Source organism: Marmota flaviventris, chromosome 5 (genome assembly GCF_047511675.1).
Source record: "Marmota flaviventris isolate mMarFla1 chromosome 5, mMarFla1.hap1, whole genome shotgun sequence".
Taxonomy (NCBI): Eukaryota; Metazoa; Chordata; class Mammalia; order Rodentia; family Sciuridae; genus Marmota; species Marmota flaviventris.
The window spans coordinates 9,622,600-9,641,493 of record NC_092502.1 but is presented as its reverse complement, the minus strand read 5'-3'; the positions used below and the strand labels follow the sequence as shown (position 1 = coordinate 9,641,493).

Sequence of the window (18,894 nt, the reverse complement as noted above, 5' to 3'; positions counted from 1 at the left end):
AAATACAAGGAAATTAAAAAAAAAACCAAAATGACACATCCCAACTGATACTTTTCTTATGTTTTTTCTTCTATGCAAAAAAAAAAAATGTAGTCATTAGAAAGCCCGATAGGTAGAAGATGGACAGTGACCACTGTTAAGCATTCTTGAAATTCTCTTTCTTTTCCTCTCCGTTTTATTAGGGCCAAACCGAGAGGACCCGCGAGTGCTCCCGACTGTCAGACTGTCGCCTGTCGCTCGCCGCTCGCGGCGGTCTCTAGGGGGCGCTGCCCCGAGTCGGGAGGGAAGCAAAAGAAGGCGGTGCGAAAACGCGTTCAAACTTGGGCCCCGCTCCGGCCCGTAGCCGGCGTCTCCAACATGGCGGCCCCCCAAGATGTCCACGTCCGGATCTGTAACCAGGAGATCGTCAAGTTCGACCTGGAGGTGAAAGCGCTTATCCAGGTACTGTTCCTGGGCCCTGCCGGCCTCGCCCTCCCGCGGTGCCGAGCGCGGTCTTTTCCGGGCTCCCTCGCGTCCGCCCCACCCCCCGCGCGCCCGGCGGCGTCCCCGAGGGTGGCACCCGCCGCCTGGCGCAGACCGCCCGCACCTCGCTGTGGTCATGAATGGAGAAATCGAGTAAAGGGCCAGAGGCGGACCCAGGCAAAACCCGGACCCGGACCCGGACCCGGACGCGGAAAGTCCGGGGGGAGGCTCCAGCGAGCGCCTCCGCCCCGCCGGCAGAGGGTCCCCTGGGCTTCGCCGAGCCTTGGGAGGGTCGAGGCCGCGGTGCAGCGAGCCGCTCAGCGGAGGAGGCCGAGTGGGGTCTGCGGGTGCAGCAAGAAGAAACCGAGAGTCCAGACAAGCTGCTTCCCTTTGCTAGGAGCGCCTCCTGACAGTAGAGGTAGATTGCAGAGGTGGCGACCAGCTGTGGCTAAAAATGAAGGACAGCGGGTCTCCCCAGGCAGACCAGCCGCAGAACGATCCAGGCTGAGTGAACCACAGACAAGAGAAGAGGCTTGGTGCCAACGTTGGAATTTCCTGAACTTCACTTCTCCGATGTACAATCTACAGAAGGTCGGGGCCAATTCTGGAAAAAGAAACTGGGGATTGGATTAACACAAATGAGTGACCAGGGTCTGAGCGTGTGGCTCGGTGGTAGAATGTGTGCTCAGCATGTGCACGGCCGTTTGATCCGCAGCACCAGGAAAGAAAGAAAGAAAGAAAAAAAATGACCCTTTTAAGCTCTCTGAATTGCCTGGACCCCCTTCTCCTTCTAGCGCTTGGGTTCTTGTGGTTGCTAACAAGAAAGAGTGGTTGTAACTAGATGTATTGCATTCTGACCGTGTTCCATCTGCTCCATTGAGTGCCTTACACAGATATATGGCCTTAGGACAGGTGCTGTGATAACGATATTGAGGTACAGAGAATTTAAGTAACTTTTAAACATTGCACAGTCAGTTCTTACAGCCAGAATTTGCACATAATCTGGATCTAGAGTCTGCTCTGAAACCTGGCCCCAATGATTCTGAATTTATTTTCAGAAACAAATTCTAAATCTACCCTTAAACATGTCTGTAAACACTGTGACTTATAACAGATGGTTTGTAAAATCAGATCAAGTTAATCTTCTCATACTTTGCCAGGAATTTAAGCATTCTGGTTTTCAAGTTGGAAGGATCTAAAGTTACAGTATCACTTTTGGGTGCCCATTCTTGTTGGGCATGCAAGCTGCTTTAAGTCTTCATGCTGACTGGGTGATGCTTTGTCAAACTTAAGGGGCTAATAATTTGGGTCAAAGCATAGTTATGATTCTATGTACTTGATATTTCTTTTTTATTTTGTGGTGTTGGTGATCAAATCCAGGGCCTTGCACATGCCAGGCAAGTGCCCTACTACTGAACTATACCCCTAGCCTGCTCTTATATTATTGGTTCAACATTAATCTAAAGAAGGATGAGGAAAATGCAAGAGAGAATGGTTTTGCTTGTGTCACAAAAGTAAACAGCAAAGATCAGGATGAATTATAGTTAGGCCAACCTTAGTGGGCTGAGTCAGCTTTCTTGCTGTACAGATGACATGATTTCATTTTGTTGCCACAAGAAAGGCCCCTCATCTCTTCCATGTCTCCTAGGATATCCAAGACTGTTCTGGACCCTTAAGTGCACTTACCCAACTGAATACTAAAGTGAAAGAGAAATTTCAACAGCTACGGCACAGAATACAGGTGAGTGTGGCTGCAGAACTGAGATATGGAGAATGGGTCACAACAAAGAGAGCTGTGTCCCCTGTGTAGTCTCTGCTTAAAAGTTGTCCAGGTCCCTCAGACACTAGCTGGAATGGGTCATTACATTTGGACAGCGAGGGTGACCGCTAACCTCTCCCCAGTGAGGGAGCAGTGAGGAACTTGAATGCCAGCTGGAAATTTTGAACTTGAAGAACCTAAGATCACTTCAACTATTTTCTCTTGTCTACTGCTCTCTCTGGCCAACTCATTCTCCACCTCAGTCTGTCAACTGCTTTTCTTGCATGTGTCTTCCTGTTTATGGAGACATGGGTCACATTAGTATGCCTGCGTTCAGCAATGGGCTAGGTATCTCTCCAAGCACACCAGGGCATGAGAAGGAGCTGTTGGAGTAGTGGAGCCTCTCCACTGCCTGCCCAGCAAGTGTGAGAGGGGTAGCAGGGTCTGCCCATCTCTGGTGACTCTAGAGGCACTTGGTCTTGCTCCCTGTGGTAAAGACTTGTGCCTCGAGTGTGATGTCACCCGGAAGCCAGCCAGCAGCTTTGTTGGTGCTCAGCAGATGAAGATAGTCTGTTCCAAAGCTGCAGAAACACTGGCCTGTTGGGTCACAGGGCAATAGGATGTTGTGTCCTACGTGTGGCCTTCCTGGGGAGTCTTAAGTTCAATTCTGAAAATACTCAGTTTTTCCCGTAGAGTTAACTTTAGAATTTTAGCAGTCACTCTACCTAGCTCATCTCTTTGTCTCTATCTCTGGCACTTATAATCATCTTAATTTTTGAAAGATTGTTACTTTCATGGTTTATGTTTGTGTGCGTATGAGCAGAAATAAGTTGCTCAGTTATACCTCTTATTTGTTTCTGTCCCCCACCCCTCACACAGGTACCCATTTTCATTTTTTACTTATATATCTTTCCAGAATTTCTCTACTCAAATATTTTAAAAGACAAATGTAATTTCTTACTTATTTTCCATTTCTCATTTAAAAGTTAGCCTAATTATAACACCACTTTTGTAAACTTACAGTATGTATTGGAGGACTTTTTACAGCAGAAATTAAAGAGCTTCCTTGGTCTTTTTGTATAACTATGATTTGTTTTGGCCTCTTCTCTATCAAGGAGGATTGATTTGGATTGTTTCCACTTTTTTTTTTTTTTTGCTTTCAAAAGCTAATTTATTGCCTAAAAGGCTTTCTTCAGCTAATCCCCTACACCCTCTACCTTCAATACAAGTATTTCCTTGTTCTATTTAAGTATTTACATGCTTACCTGATGTTTATTTTCTTCACTAATTTATGTAAATTGCCTCACTAATATATTTACATATTTACTGTGGTCCTTGTCCCCATTAGCTCCTCAGCACAGGTATGTCTCCATCTGTCAAGGGGACAGGCTCATACCCAGTGAATGAATAACCCCACCGCAATTCTAATCTACATTCCTGCGCATGTACATGTTCTCTTCATGCCTGGAATTATATAAGAGATTTCTGTTGGTTTGATGTTTTTAGCTCTTATGTGATTGTCTTTTTTGTGCATTTGCAACAAAATTGTGATACTAGAAGAGAAATGGCCATATATTCTCAAAATACACTGTTCTACAGGTAGTCGGTATTGACTGTAAATGTCTTGGTTCTCAACCTGGAATTTGAGAATTACTCTACCCCCTTGCTTTTCTCCAGAACTGATGCTGGTTCTCTGTGACTGAACTCCAGGCAGCTTTTCATGAGGAAATCATACATTGCTCCCTCCTGTCCTCCATGTCTCCTCTCCCTGTGCCTCCATTCTTCCATTCAGTAATTCAGTGCCTACTACATGCCAGGCACGAGGGATAAAGGTAGTGAACAACAGTAGATACAGTTCTGCCTTCGGTTTTCAGCCTACTAGGGAATTTTAAACAAACAGTTATGCAAACATCTGATGACATTTGCAAAAATTTTCCAATTCACAATTTTCTCTGCGTTAGCTGGTATTTGGGGAAATAAATTGGAAGTAATTTCTGAGCTATTGAAATGGTGGATACATAGCTTGTTCCAAATTAGCACATGCAAATAAGCATGTAAATAAATAAATTAGTATACAAATAAGCTAACACAGAGGTTTTAGATGAATAGCTGGATTGAAACTGGAACTTGTTTCAATTTGTAAACAAAAAAGTGTGACTTGAGACTTGAGGTGCAGAGACAGCTTTAATTACTGTGTGCTGAAGTCACGGGGGTCTGATAGGCTGTTTGCTGTTCAAGTCTGCAGCTCCTACGCAGGCTGGAGTGTGCTGGTATTGGTTTCCAGGCCATGAGCCTCACCTTCTGCAGACCTTACTGTGAGGCTGTGGCCTGGCCCCGGGCTGATCCCTCTAGAGGCTTTCTGCTTCTGCTGGTCTCCTGAGATTATCAAACCTAGGCGTGCTTTCTATTATTTTCTTTAAATTTGAACCCCAGATCAATGTGAGAGCAGCTTCTCTAATTATAAATACCCAGGGAAGTCTTGCTTTTTGTTGCTTTTTTGTTTTTGCATCTCTATCCAGAACCCCATAGTGCCCCCACTGTGTCTCTGTTTTCACTCTGTTGATGGATAGACCTCTTTGCTGAGGGTGTGGCCTTTCGTGGGTCCTGGATTTGTGATGTTTTCAGTTCCAAATCTCAGCCTTAGATGGCTTGAATCTTCATTTTTCTGTCCCTACATGAGCTTTCAAACTCTCAAACTCTTCGTAACCATTCTCTGATGAACTAGGGACAGTAGCCGAGAGAGAGCATTTGGAAACATGTGGCCGTTTGATCTTCTCATGATGGCTAAGTGTGGGGTCAGTGGCTTTCCATGTCAGGCATGCCCTGGTCATAGGGTGGCAGCTCCCACATCCTTGCCGGCTGAGCACTCTGGCTTGAGATTACTACTCACTTTTGGGCCCTGGGGATTTTCCTTACTTCTTGCAGACTGGGCTGTAAACTTGCAGACTGGGCTGTAAGGATATACGTTACCTATCCTTCCTGGATGTTCTGTTTTAAAGGGGGGCTTCAAGTGCCCTTATGCACCTTTGCTAGAAATAGAAATGCTCTTCTGTTTTCATATCGGCTTTCAAAACTGTTTAACACAGAGCTGTTTTCTCCTTGAAGGAACTTGAGCAGTCAGCTAAGGAGCAAGACAAAGAGTCGGAGAAGCAGCTTCTACTGCAGGAAGTGGAGAATCACAAAAAGCAGATGCTCAGGTAGCAGGGCCTGGCCTCACGCCAGCGCCTCTGGGTCCCTTGCTTCCATGAAGCTTAGGGGAGTATTTGCCTAATAAACCCAGGCTCATTGAGTGGTTTGCACAGGGCTGAGGGTGCTCTCCAGCAGTGATTCTGCAGTGGAGGGGGCAGGGGAGCTGTGCATAGTTCACACACAGGAGCACATTTAACAACATGCTGTATTTTATATTTTCGAAACAAAACAAAACCCATGATTAGTTTTATAATACAGGGTCAATTTTATCTAAGAGTAATTGGTACTAGGAAAACTCCAGTGGAAGTGAACCTACTTGAGGGAACAAAATTTTAGATAATGTTATCTAAAAAAATGTCACACTAAAGATGTAAATGAGCTTCTGTTATGTCCAACAAAATGGAATTTTAATCCATCTGTGTGCCCATCCTGACTATAAAACCACAGCTATGTGCTACTTACTTTTTAAAAAGATTATAACCTTTGTTCCTGTGTGTGTTTATGTATTTATGTGGTGCTGGGGATGAACTCAGGGCCTCATGCGAAGGAGGCAAGCACTCTACCCAACTACACCCTAGCCCTGAGCTATTTCTTGATTTGAATTGAGGGGGGAATAACTTTTCCAACCGGGTGATCTGAAAACGCGAAGCACTACCTTTCCCTTCACATTTGGCTTATGTGGGGTCATCTCGGAGGGTAAGGGTGGTTGCTGCGGAGATTCTACGGGCTCCAGGAGCTTTCCCAGTCCCTGGTCTTGGGGTGCTCTCACCTGAAGCCCTGCTGTGTCTGTGTTCCTGGGGGTTTTCTCTGAGGCCCTCCTCCTTGGCTTTGATTCTGAGTCATCTTCCAGCAGCATCCTTGCTGGCCACTGGCCGCTGGCCGAAGCTGCGTGCCCTCGGGGAGGCGCTGACTGGTGGACGGGGTGGGTGGAGCAGTGTCTGGGGCTTTCGTGTTAGTGACTGCTTCGTGTTAGGATACTTTTGCTTTCCTGTTCTACCACGTATACTCCCATCTCAACCTGGAATAGAGAGGAGCCTTGTGTCAAGTTCAGCAAGCTGCTCCAGACACGGTCAGCTCAGGACAGGCTTGAGCTGCAAATGGCCATGCATGATGTGGAGCTGGCTGGCATAGACGTGGAGGTGAGAAAGCAGTGCCTGAGTACGTATTGGTGGCTGCTGTGGTGGGGACAGTACTTGAGCGGGCTTGGATAGCCACGCTTGTCACACTGTGCAGTGAGTATCTGTTCACCTGTCCTCACCCGGTATATTGTGAGCCCCGGAAGGGCAGGCACTGTGCCCCCTGGTTGCTGCACACCGGGCCTTGCAGAACTCTCTTGCAAATTCTTTGAAGATACAGTTGATTCTTTTAAGATGGCAAGTGTGAAGTGGCATGGCAGGTGCTGCACAGCATCAGAGAGCCCTTGGGAGACCTTTGGCGTTTAGGTGTTATTAGAAACCACCTGAGTTCATGTGCTCTGCTTTGGTTTTGAATATTTCCAGGGATTAGTACAATTGCTGTGAGCTGGTGCATGAGTTCCTGAGCATGGGTTTCATCCCCAGAGGGGTACAGTTAACTTTTATTTTTTTATGTTTTTTGCAGTGCTGGGGATTGAACCCAGGGCCTTGAGTATGCTGGGCAAGTGCTCTGCCACTAAGCTGTATCCCAGCCTCACAGTTAGCTTTTTTATGGTCTGTCAGCTGTATTGCTATATCTTAGGGAGCTGTTCACCAAATTGGAGTTGTAACCACAAAGTAGATTAGATAAAGAATGTAAATAAATCATGTCAATAAGGCCCCTGCCGATACAGTGTATTTGTACTGCTCTTGAGTGATCTGTAAAGAACTGCAGATCTTGGAGAAATACTGACAAAGGTGGTGCATTTGGTCTTTTTCCTTCTATAACAACACACATTCACTGAGCAGCTAAGGGGTCAGAAACGGTTCTTCCAGTGATGGGAAGGGGCCTAGTGGGTTGGGGCTCTCAAGGAATGGCCGCACCAAGACACACACAGCAGACCTCTAATGCCTTAGAGGTCACTTGACAGAATGGGGCCTTTTGTGCCCAGCTAAGGGGTTGGATGCCACCCTGCAGTCTGGAGGTGTCATGGGGCTGTAAACTGTGCCTGCAGGGAGAATGGCAATGATAGGACATCCTGGAGACAGCTTCTGGGGTCCAGAGGAGAGCTGTTAGGACCTGAGCTACATCAGTTGCCAGGGCAACTGAGGGGCAGGGATGGGCGCCACGGGCTGCGCTTGGAAGGACGGACTGCTGTGACAGCTGGCTGATAGCCGGGGGAGTTGACGGAAACTCAGCTGGGACCCTTCTTCTTTCAGCAACCAGACCTCCTGGAGGAAAGCCAACCTCACCTGCAAAATTGCAATTGACAACCTAGAGAAGGCAGAGCTTCTCCAGGGAGGAGACCCCCTAAGGCAAAGGTAACCTGCCTTTTGTCTTTCTGGGCTCAGATAACAGGTAACAGTTGGCCTGCTGTCCAACCCTCTGTGGGACAACATTCGTGCTTAATGTTATTATATTTTTAAAGTATGAAAGAAGTGTATGCTTATTGGTAGTAAATGAGTAAAATAAAGAAAAATGCCACTTACAGAATGAGCATAGCTGCGATCTTGTTGTCCATAAACATTTGGCACATTGCCTCCCCTGTTACTTTTCCTTTCATGTCTTTTACAAAGTCAAAATTGTACTATATATAAATTTAGCATCCTACACTTCTGCATTTTGAACTGTGGCACAAAGACTCAGTTATTTTTTTAAACAATGCACAAAGCATCACTTTAACGTGCCCAGAATGCCATCGTTTAGCCAGTTCCTGCTTGCATATGTCCCCGAGTCTGGTTTTTCGGTGCGGTGAGCGGCACACCTTAGAATGAAAGGCTTTATCCACGTTTTGGGTGGTTCCTTGGGAGGCATCCCAGGCATGAGATTGCCGCGTCAAGGATGAACGTGTCTAACGTGCTCTGTAGACAGTGTCACTGATTCCGTCCCTGTCGCGCTGTCACAGTCTGCACAAGCCCCGTCTCTACACACACCCTAGCTGGTGACCAGTCATTTAAAATGCCAGCTAATGTGATAGACGAAGAATTGGGGCCTCGTTTGAACATGGGGCTTTCTTGAGGGCGGTTTAGTTGACATTCCTTCCCCTCCTCTGGGCTTTTAGGAAAACCACCAAAGAGAGCCTGGCGCAGACATCGAGCGCCATCACGGAGAGCCTCATGGGCATCAGCAGGGTGATGTCGCAGCAGGTGCAGCAGAGTGAGGAGGCCATGCAGACTTTAGGTGAGCCCACCCTGGGCGGGAGTCTTCTCCCAGGGCCCCCAGCTCCAGGGCGGCTGCCCCCCCCACTTTTGCCCAGGGCTCCTTCGCCTCTGCCCACCTGAAGCTTCCTGGCTTGTGTGGCATCTTGCTCGTGAGGTGAGGTGACATCTCGGGCCTGTCCAGAGTAGGGCACACTGCTCCTGCCTCTCCTGTCTGTGCCTGCAGGTGTGCCACAGACAGCCCCCCGCAGCATTTCCAGTAGAGCATTCCTAGGGCCTCAGGGATTCCTGCCCTCCCCTGGGGACTGTGTGCCAGCAGTCGGAGGCAGGAGGCCTGGCGTCTAGTTTTCAGTGAGTGCTCTGGGGTCCTGTGTGACCAGGTAGGTTGGGAATCACGACTGCTGTCGAGACGCCCAGACTGCTACAGCTGTGCTCCTGAGCATTATTTACCGTGCGCTCCTTTTCCCAGGACCAGTCAGAGGCTGCTGAACTTAGAAGAGTCACAGTAGGCGGAAGTAGAGAGCATGGTAGTGTGCAGCCCTGAGCGCCCCCTGGCTCCAGCTGGTCTATCTGTCATTTTCAAAATGCTCTGTTTCCTCTGATGATTCATTTTTTAGCTTAATTTTGTGAAAAGGTAAAATACATAACGTGGTTAAAGGAAAGATGCTGTCCATGTGCTGCCTGGTAGAAACATAATGGGAGTCACGCATGTGACTTTGAATTTTCTGGTAGATATGTTATAAACAGTAAAAAGAAATGTGAAGTTAATTTGAATGATATATTTCATTTAAGCCATTAGATGTAAAATATTCCCATTTCATCAGGCAGTTAGTAGTAAAATTATTGAAATAGTCACTGCTCAGTGTTCCTGTGTGGTTCAGGAACCACACAGATGTCAGGATCTGAGGGTGCTCAAGTCCCTCATGTAAAATGGCACAGTATTTGCATACAACCTACCCACATGCTCCTGTGGACCTTAAGGTACCTCTGGATGATTTACAATACCTAACACAGTGGGAATGCTGTGTAATAGTCGGCACGCTGTGTCCTTCAGGGGAATAGGACAAGAAAAAAATTTCTACATGTTTATTACGGATACATTTTTTTCCCACACGTCCATCCTGAGGTTGGTGGAATCCAGGGGTGTGGAGCCTGAGGAGGTGGCGGAGGCCTGTGTTGTACGCTGTCCCCTCCTGCTGTCTTGAGACCACGTGTGTATTTTATACCTCCAGATCTCTCAGTTTGCATTCGCCATATCTTACATGGTCAGGAGTCATAGAGTGTGTCGCGGCTGCTTATTGTCAGTGCAAAAGGTGCCCAACTAAGTAGAACAAAAAGAAAATACAACAGACCACTGTCCCGAGAGGTCAGAGACCCCTGACCTTCATCCCTCTGGTTCCCTCCCCAGAGCCCACCTGGGCTTCCATTTTCTTTTACATCCGGGGTCCTCCAGGCTGTGAACACAAGCAAATGAACATCCTCAATGCCCCTTCCTGCGCAAGCGGAGTGGCTGTCACCCTTAGCTCCTGCCTTCACGATCAACGCTTGTTCAGTGGATGTTCTGAGGACACCTTACTGGGCTTTGTAGGTGAAGTTGGCCAGGCAGACCTTCTTCTCTGAGTGTCAGGCCCATAGTCTGCACTCAGAAGGATTCCTGACTTGGCACAGTGAACCCTTAAGGGACACGGACCTCTTGGGAGTCACCCAGGTGGAGCATAGGTGTTAGTTACATCTTTAAAGCTGAAGCCAGTGTCCAGGACTGCAGGGCTGGTACATGGGATGACTCTTGCCAGGGCCCAGGCGGTCCTTGCCTTTGTGTGGATTGCAAAGAGCGCATCTGACCTCAGGTGTCCTGGGGGAGCCACAGCTCACAGGTGGAAGTACCGGTGCCCCCAGCCCATGAGCTGACCTAGCCTGTCTACTTTGGAGAGCTGAGTTTGGTACCTGGGTGGCCCACCTGCCTCCCTTCTCCTTGCTAGTGTCCCTCTTCCATACTCCTGAGCCAACCCCATCAGCTGGCTGGACCTTGGGAGGAGCCTCCCTGTCCGGGCCGTTCTCTGCTCCCAACGCAGTGTGCCTTCTTGGCAGCCAGCGGCAGCAAGCTCCTGGCCACACGTGCAGAGGGTCTCTGAGTCAGGCCCTCCCTCTTCTTTTTCAGTCAATTCTTCGCGGACCATCCTGGACGCAAACGAGGAATTCAAGTCCATGTCCGGGACCATCCAGCTGGGCCGGAAGCTCATCACGAAATACAACCGCCGCGAGCTGACTGACAAGCTGCTCATCTTCCTGGCGCTGGCCCTCTTTCTCGCCACAGTCCTCTACATCGTGAAGAAGCGCCTCTTTCCATTTCTCTAACATCCGGGAGCGGCCAGCTTGGTTCTCCTCAGGCCCCTGTCTCAGGAGCCATCCAGCCCGAGCTCCGGCCAGGCTGCCAAACTGAGCCAGTCCCCATCTGCTCCGGTTGCTCAGCAGGTCAGAGAGGAGACTCAGCCCCCAGCTTTTCTGCAGGTGACTGGTGTGTAAAGGGCAGGCAGAGCAATGGGCTGCTTGTGTGACACAGGGACTCCGAGGGCACTGGGCAGTTGAGCACTGTGGGTGGCTGCCACAGGGGCACCAGCTCCAGATGCCCTGCCCCCCTGGAAGCTTAGTGCCCAGTCTGGTGGGGGGACAAGAGAAGAGATGGAAGAAGGGTGACACAAACTCCCGGTCATTCCTTGAATAAACTAGCCTGTATTCAGTAGACGCGGTGTGTCTGTTTCTCAGAATTCGCTCTGGGATCCCTGTGCCTCTTCTTGTCCTGGTTTCTCAGACATGAATTTAAACAGTCTGTCCATTTGTTCAGTGAAGCCTTGTTAGGCAGCCAAGGCACCATGTCCCAGACGCTGCGGGTAGTTGCCGAGGTTGGGAGGCCAGCACGCTCCTCCCTCAAGCAGCAGAGTGTCTGTCGGGAGGGGCCTCGCTCCAGCGAGGTGACTCAGGCCAGTGTCTGACAGTGCAGAGGGAGAGGCTTTCTGACCACAGCAGCCTGGCGAGTCCAGCGCTGGGCAGTGACTGTGGGGCCAGCTGACCCCTTTCTGAGGTCCAGACCAAGTGGAAGCAAGGAGAGGGAAGCCAAGGAAAGCTGAGGCCCACTTGGACCTGAGTTCTGCCAAGGCCGGGGGCAGGGCCTGGGCCTGGCCAGTCCTGGAGGTGTCAGTGTCTTCTTGAGCTATAGGCCTGCTTGACCTCACACTTGAAGTCCCCCTCCCCACTGCCCCAGAGGACCTGGAAGGGGTGATGTGGAGGAAGAAGGGTCAGTGGAAAGAACATGGATTTTGGACCTTGGTTGAAGCACTGGGCTTGGAGTCTGGGGCTCTAGATTGGTGCTAATACACGACCCAGAGTGGGTTACCCATTTGTAGAGTGGGGGTGATTGTTGGTGTCAAGTTCAGAGTCAAATTGAGAATCAGAGGACAGTGTGAAGAAGCAGATGCAGCCCCTGGCCAGGCTTCCTGAATGCTGCCATCCCCGGGGCTCTGGGCCCTGAAATGTCCTGCAGCAGAAGCCCCCGGGTTCCAGAAGAGCTGGCCAGGCAGAGACCAGTCTTTAGACCTGTGGGAGTGGAGGGTGTTGAGGGCTGGGGCAGTGTGTGGGGCAGTACCAAGGGCCACGCTGGATTGCCTGCAGTCCTCATTGCTGGCTTCACAGTAGGTCCTGAGTAGTACGTTATGTGTTTCGATAGTTCTGTGGTCCCAGTTACCTATGGTCAACCATGATCTGAAAATGTTAAATGGAAAGTTCTGGAAATGAAAAGTTTGCAAGCTTTAATTGCATGCTCTTCTGAGCAGCACAATGAGCTCTCAGGCCATTCTACTTCCTCCTGCCCAGGATGTGAGTTGTCCCTTTGTCCAACACGTCCACACTGTGCCTTTAGCCTCCCGCTAGCCCTTCGGCGGCCTGGTCAGCTGGCGATGCACTGCTGGGGATCGCAGTGCACAGGGTCTGTGCTGGCCGCACTGCAGCACCCACCAGGGGTTTCAGAGCCAGCCCGGGGTGGAGGGCTATTGTGTGGGCCACTGTGATGGAAACATACTTCACATAGACCATCTTTAAACAGTTCTTGGCCCCAAAAGACATTCAGCACAAATTATACACACATGTGTCTTATTTTGGGTCAAATTAAAGCTGAGAATAAAGCACAGATGGGAAGTTCCCACTCGGATTCCAGCTGTACGCGCAGCAGATGGGTGCCCTCAAGTCGGGATTTTCTTGTCTCAACATTTCTCTTCACTACTTCCTGCTAATCGGAACAGCCTCCTCACAGTATGGAGATGTGTGGCTCCATACTCCCTGAAATTCTCCCTCTGACCTGCCGCTTGAATATAGCATCAAACTTGACCCATTTTGAAACATCCTGTCCTACAACCCTGCCAGACTGGCCTGCAGAAATCCGCTCTCCTGCTATCAGCCATGAGAGGGCAGTGTCCACATTCGCTCTGTCTTGAGATAGGTATGAAGGGCTCCTTAGGCCATTTGAAAAACTCTTGTGGATTTTTTTTTTTTTTTCTTTTTCTTTCCAGATTTTTTTTTCTTAATCAATGTGTGAAGCTTACCCATATTTTGGTTTTGGAGTATATTTCATGAGTGGTTTTAGTTTTCACTCTTAAGCAATAAGGTGAGTTCATGTGCTACATTGCTACATGTGCTACACCGAGCCTTCGATGAGCCGACAGTCAAGGAATTAAAACACAGCAGCCCTCAAGACGGTTTTCATTCAAGAAGTGTTTCTGAGCACCCACTATTTGCCAGGCATTTGTGTTAGGGACACAGTGAACACAAGATTCCCTTTGTCGTGGAGCCTATGATTTGTGGGGGAGGGTAAGCAGGTAATTCATACGCAAAGTCTGCACTGGGTTGGAAAATGCAGCTGGCTCTCTGCATCCCTTGGATTCAATCATTCTTGGGTTGAAAATGTGTGTGACTTCATTCCCTGTCATTACCCCCCAATTAGCATAGCTATTCACAGACATTCACATGTCTTAGGCATTACAGGTCACCTAGAGGAGATTCAAAGTGCACAGGAGGGGCTGGGGCTGGGGCTCAGTGGTAGAGCACTCGCCTGGCTTGTGTGTGTGAGAGGCCCTGGGTTCGATCCTCAGCACCGCATATAAATAAAGTGAAAAATCCATTGTCAACTAAAAAATATTTTAAAAAAATAAAATGCACAGGAGGATGTGCATGGGTTCTCTGCAGATCCTATGCCATTTTATATGAGGAACTTGAGCTCTGTGGGGTTTGGTGTCCTCGGGGGTCCTGGAACTGGTCCCTTTGGACACAGTGGACAACACAGTGCCTTCGGGGAAGGGGAACAGGCTCATGGCTATCTGGGACATGGAAATGGGTAGGTATGCAATAAGCAGGAAGAAGAGCAGTCCAGGATGGCTTTTTTAAAAACAAGAAAAATTATCTAATAAAATGTCTTAAATTTTAGATCTATGGTCTAAATCATTTTAAATGCATTCAAAGAAAAACTCATATACACACGTTGGCAGCAGCACTCCCCCCAGGATCCAGAGGTCCTTTGGCAAGTGGGTGAACAGAATGGTGTATGCACAATGGACGCCACTCAGCTAGGGAAGGAGGCTGAGCCGCCGCTGTGCACCGAGCCTTGAAAACTCTGCGCGTTTAAGAAGCCAGCTATGGAAGGCCACATGTCATGTGATTCCATTTATATGAAGTACCCATGTGGACAGCTGGTTGGTGGTGGCCAGGGCCAGGGCCAGGCGAGGAGGAAACTGCAGTGACTGCTTAAAGAATGTGGGATTTTCTTTGGGGCTCATGACAATGTTCTGGAGGCACCCATGCTGCATACTGCCGTGAATGCACAAAGCATCACTAATGGCAAATTTTATGTGTATTTTGCCACAAAAATCATCAAAACTGTCTTGTTTATGGGAGGGCTTTTAAAAGGATTTAAAACGGGATCTGATTGGACCTGAGGGCAGTGGCGAAGCTCAATGTTACAAATAGACAAGGCTGGGCGCCTCCTCTTACCTGAGGAGTCTGAGGCAGTCAGTCACAGCCAGGGAGAGCCGCGTGGGCTCGCTGCTCTACGGCATCTGGTCTCTGGATATGTGTTGAACGACGAACTCAGAACTACTGACCTGTGTGCTGAAGGATGGTCTGGATGGCCAATGTTATGTGACGTGCCACAGTTAAACCTTACAGCCACCTTCTGCGTGGTCAGGTGGTGAGCTAGGGGAGGGTCCTGCTGAGAGCAGGGGGAACAGAGGCCAGGTGGGGACAACACAGGCACCTGCAGGAACCGCAGGGAAGCCAGTGTGGCCGGAGCAGAGCGCAAGGTCTCTATCCTGAGGACTCTACACCGAATCCCTCCCGGAGGCAGTGATCCCCTGGACACTGGTTCCCTCAGAAGCCTCCCCGCCCCGGGCACCAGGCTCTCTGGGTTTTCCTCTTGCTTCTTGGACACTCTTAATTTTGGTTCATCTTTTCAACCTGAAGTGCAGACTTAACTCGGGTTCTCTCCCCCTGTCCTGAACCTCTCTCAAAGACAAGGTGGCCGCGGCCTCACAGCAAGCCCGTCACTGTGGGAGGACCTCCAGTGGTTCCCAAGCCACAGCCGTGCCACGGACTTCCCGGCAGAGCTGTGGACCCAGACTGTCTCCATTCCCCTGTCCTGGGCTCGGCAGACCTCCTGGCCTCCCTGAGGCCGGCCGACCACACTGTCCTCAGGGGTCCTGTGGGGCTCAGCGAACACCATCCCAAAATGTGACTGCGAGACCAGAATATGCTGTCCCAAGGTACACCTGCACAGCCGTCCTCTACACAGCACTTAGGCACACAGGGCCAACCCACAGCAGGACGCATCTGCAGGGGGAAGAGAGAGCTGTCACCCACCCTCCCCTGGCCCCCCATAACCCGCCCCTCCCTGGGGCCCACGGCTGTGGTCCTTCCTGGAGCTCAGGGGGCTGGACAAGCCTCAGTCACCGGCCCTCCCTCACCTTGTGTTTTCTGCGGCTCCCCTCCTCAAATATGGCTTCTCCCCATTCATCTGTTTTCCGTATATTTAATTCATTATCCAAAGAACCTAAAGGCGGGAGGGAAGCCATATTTCCCTCCACTACGGCCCTTTCCCTTCCCCAAGCCTGTCTCCTCAAAGCCTCCCTCCCATGGAACCAGGGGACAAGACGTCACTGCAAGTGGCACTTATGGTGGTGCTCAGGGCAGGCTTTGGTGCACCGTGTTCTCTGTGTAGGAGGCCAGGACTCCCTGTGGGAGGCGCTTCCACAGGGGACTCGACGTGCGGATAGACGTGTGGATATGTCTCAGGGGACAAAGGTAGTTTAAAAAAATTTTTTTTCTTTAAGGCTATGGCTCAGTGGTGGAGCGCTTGCCTGGCATGTGTAAGGAGCAGGGTTCCATCCTCAGCACCACGTATAAATAAATAAATAAACAAACAAATAGAGAGTGTCCATCTACAACAAAAATTTATATATTTTTTTTAAAAAAAGGTAGTAAAACAAGTTGTTTTCTCCCCGGCTCACGGTGGTCTTCCAGGGGCCCTGCCCGGGGTTGGCCCACGCTGCGTTTCTCCCCTAAGCAAGGGCAGAATAAAAATAGCTGCAGGCTAATCTAAGAGATAGCAGGCGGCAGTCTCAGTGGTGTTGTCAGGAACCAAGGGCTACAGCCTGGGAGCGAAGGGAGGGCTGGTGTTATCACCCCCCCCCCCCAGTGTCCCTTCAGACCCAGCAGCAAGCCCAGGCTCCACACCAGAGGCCCCAGGCCCACGGCCTCCAGCACGTTGTTGGTCAACTGTACCTCAATGGGTCACAGTGCCATGGTCATTAAAAGCGTGGCCTTTGGTGGCAGAGAGGCCTGGGTTCTAATTGCACTCTTGCTGGCCATATGTCCCTGGGCACAGGATCGCCCTCTCTGATGTGGGTTCCTCATCTACATCACAGGGACAGCTGGGCAGCTCTGACCCTAGTCGTGCTGGGGGATTCTAAGTTGCACCTCCACCCCAAGAGCTCACATGGTGCCTCTCAGAGTGGCCCCCACAGGTGACACATTCTACATCAAACAGAAGCCAAGCAACCTCACTTTGGACTTAACTTTAGGAGAACAGTGTCTAGCAGGGGTTGGCAAGGAGTCAGGATCCAGGGAGGGAGGGATTCCTCAAATGGCACTCGGCAGAGTGGGCAAGCGGCGGCAGACAGCCGGCCTTCCAACCCGGGGAAAGGGCAGGCGTGGAAGTAGCTCCATGTGAAGTGATCTTCACTTTTAAACTTGAATCTTTGTTTCCCTTCTCCCCTTGCCATCTTATTCTCTGGCAAAGAGTACTCCCAGATCAAATTATTCCACAGGGAAGCAGATGTGGAATGAGGATGGCACTGGCTGGTTTAAAGCCGAGCGTTCTCTGGTGTGGAAACCGCAGTGCCCCAGACCCAGCTGAGTTTCTAAGAAAGGTGTTCCTGGTTTGCACAAGACAGTCTCCGAGGTCCTCCACCTTCATCTGGACAGGCTGCAGGATAGTGGATGGGAGGACCAGAGGGCGTGAGTTAGACTGTAATCTCCCGGCTGCCCCGTGACCTCCCCTCCCCTCCCCTTTCCACTAAGGTACTGCTGTGTCCTTGGGCCACACTCTGTGCTGAGTCCTGAGGACAAGAATACAAGATCCCACCTGCTCTGCAGAGCCAGCAGCCTGCTGGAGGCTGACCTGAGTCCCAACGGGTGCTCCAGAGAGTGTTAAGTACTCAAGAGGAGGCCCAGGGATCCCAGGGGAGCCTAAAGTGACAATTCCTTTGAACCACTTAGAAATAATGGTGCTCAAAATAAAATTAATGATTAGCTGTTATACATGGAGCACTCGCTGGTGTGGAAACTGCAGTGCCCCAGACACAGCTGAGTTTCTAAGAAAGGGGTTCCTGATTTCACAAGACGACTCTCCTGGGGTCCTCCACCTTCATCTGGACAGGCTGCAGGACAGTGGATGGGAGGATCGGAGGGCGCAATATTTGATGAAGAGTTTCAGTTCAGTATGTGATGATGCTACTTTTTAAATTTTTGTTTTTTGAGATGAGGTTTTGCTGTGTTGCCCAGTTGGTCTTGAACTGCCTCACCCTCCCCAGTGCTGGGACTGCAGGTCCACACCACTGTGCACAGCTCCGGATTAATAAATCTGAGCACTTACTATGTGCAAATATGTCACTTTATCCAGGAATTCCACCAGGGAGGCAGCGGACGTACAGTCAGCTGAGGCAACTGAGGCCCAGGAAAGTCAAGGAACCTACCCACGGCAACAGCCAGGAGCTGGTGGATCTGGGCTTCAATTCAAATCCAGGCAGGTGGGCTCCGGAGTCTCTGGACACCAGAAATGAGCAAGGCCAAGGAGGCTCTCCTGCAGACAGTCTGGCCTCCTCAAGAGACTCCGCCCACAGCCACACTGCACTGGGGAGGTGGGAGCCACCTGGCAGACCCTGTCTCAAGCCATGTGGAGAGGCCACCGCAAGGCACTCTGGCTCACAGTTCCGAGTCCTGTCTCCGAGTCGTCCCACTCTGGCACCAGAGGAGTGAAGAGGCCTCCAGATAACCCAAGCCCACAGCCTTCCAGTCTCCCAGCGGAGGCTGCAGCAGACCTTGTGGAGTAGGAAGGAGCCATCCACACGGTGCCTTGTTGGAATCATTGGCTACAGAACATTAGAATGCTGGGGTTTGGGGCTGGTGATGTAGCTCAGTTGGCAAAGTGCTTGTCTTGCATGCACAATCTGCCATCTCCTGGTACCCGAGGCCCCAGGGCTGCAGTCAAGGTGTCCAAGGCCACGCCCCTGGGCCTCTGTGGAGAACCCTCCCAGCCTCTTCCCGCTTCTGGGGCCTGCTGCCAATCGCTGTGTCCTGGCCTGCTGCCGCCCACCCAGCCCCAGCCTCCACCCCCACGTCATCTTCTCCTGTGACCCCGCCCCCGACTCCCCTCTATGCCCAGGCTCTGTGACCTTTACTGTAAGGACACCAGTCCTGCTGGATTAGGGCTCACCTGATGACCACATCCTAACGTAAGGTCACATTCTGACGTACTTGGGCAGGACTTGGCTGCGTCATTACAGGGGACACAGTCCACCCTGAATAGCCTGGATAACCTGGTTCACCCTTGAGACAAGGACCGACCCTGTGCTGCTGCTCCAAGGTCTTCGGAGTCAGTGGGAGAAGGGGGCGAGC

The 18,894-nt window shown here is 50.4% G+C and overlaps 1 protein-coding gene across 2 annotated transcripts; it reads left to right on the top strand.

Annotated features, from left to right (window-relative positions):
- Window positions 1-258: 258 nt before the first annotated feature.
- Window positions 259-11,422, top strand: Bnip1 (BCL2 interacting protein 1). 2 transcript variants are annotated; one of them, XM_027938583.2, is made up of 7 exons: window positions 368-441; window positions 860-1,053; window positions 2,111-2,203; window positions 5,327-5,418; window positions 7,744-7,845; window positions 8,586-8,704; window positions 10,841-11,422. In XM_027938583.2, the coding sequence occupies exons 2-7, from the start codon at window positions 1,036-1,038 to the stop codon at window positions 11,035-11,037; spliced, it is 621 nt and encodes a 206-aa protein (XP_027794384.1). In that variant the 5' UTR covers window positions 368-441; window positions 860-1,035; the 3' UTR covers window positions 11,038-11,422. The 2 variants fall into 2 exon arrangements, with proteins under 2 accessions (XP_027794383.1, XP_027794384.1); XM_027938582.3 differs by lacking the exon at window positions 860-1,053 and having other exon boundaries at window positions 259-441.
- The last annotated feature ends 7,472 nt before the right edge of the window (window positions 11,423-18,894 follow it).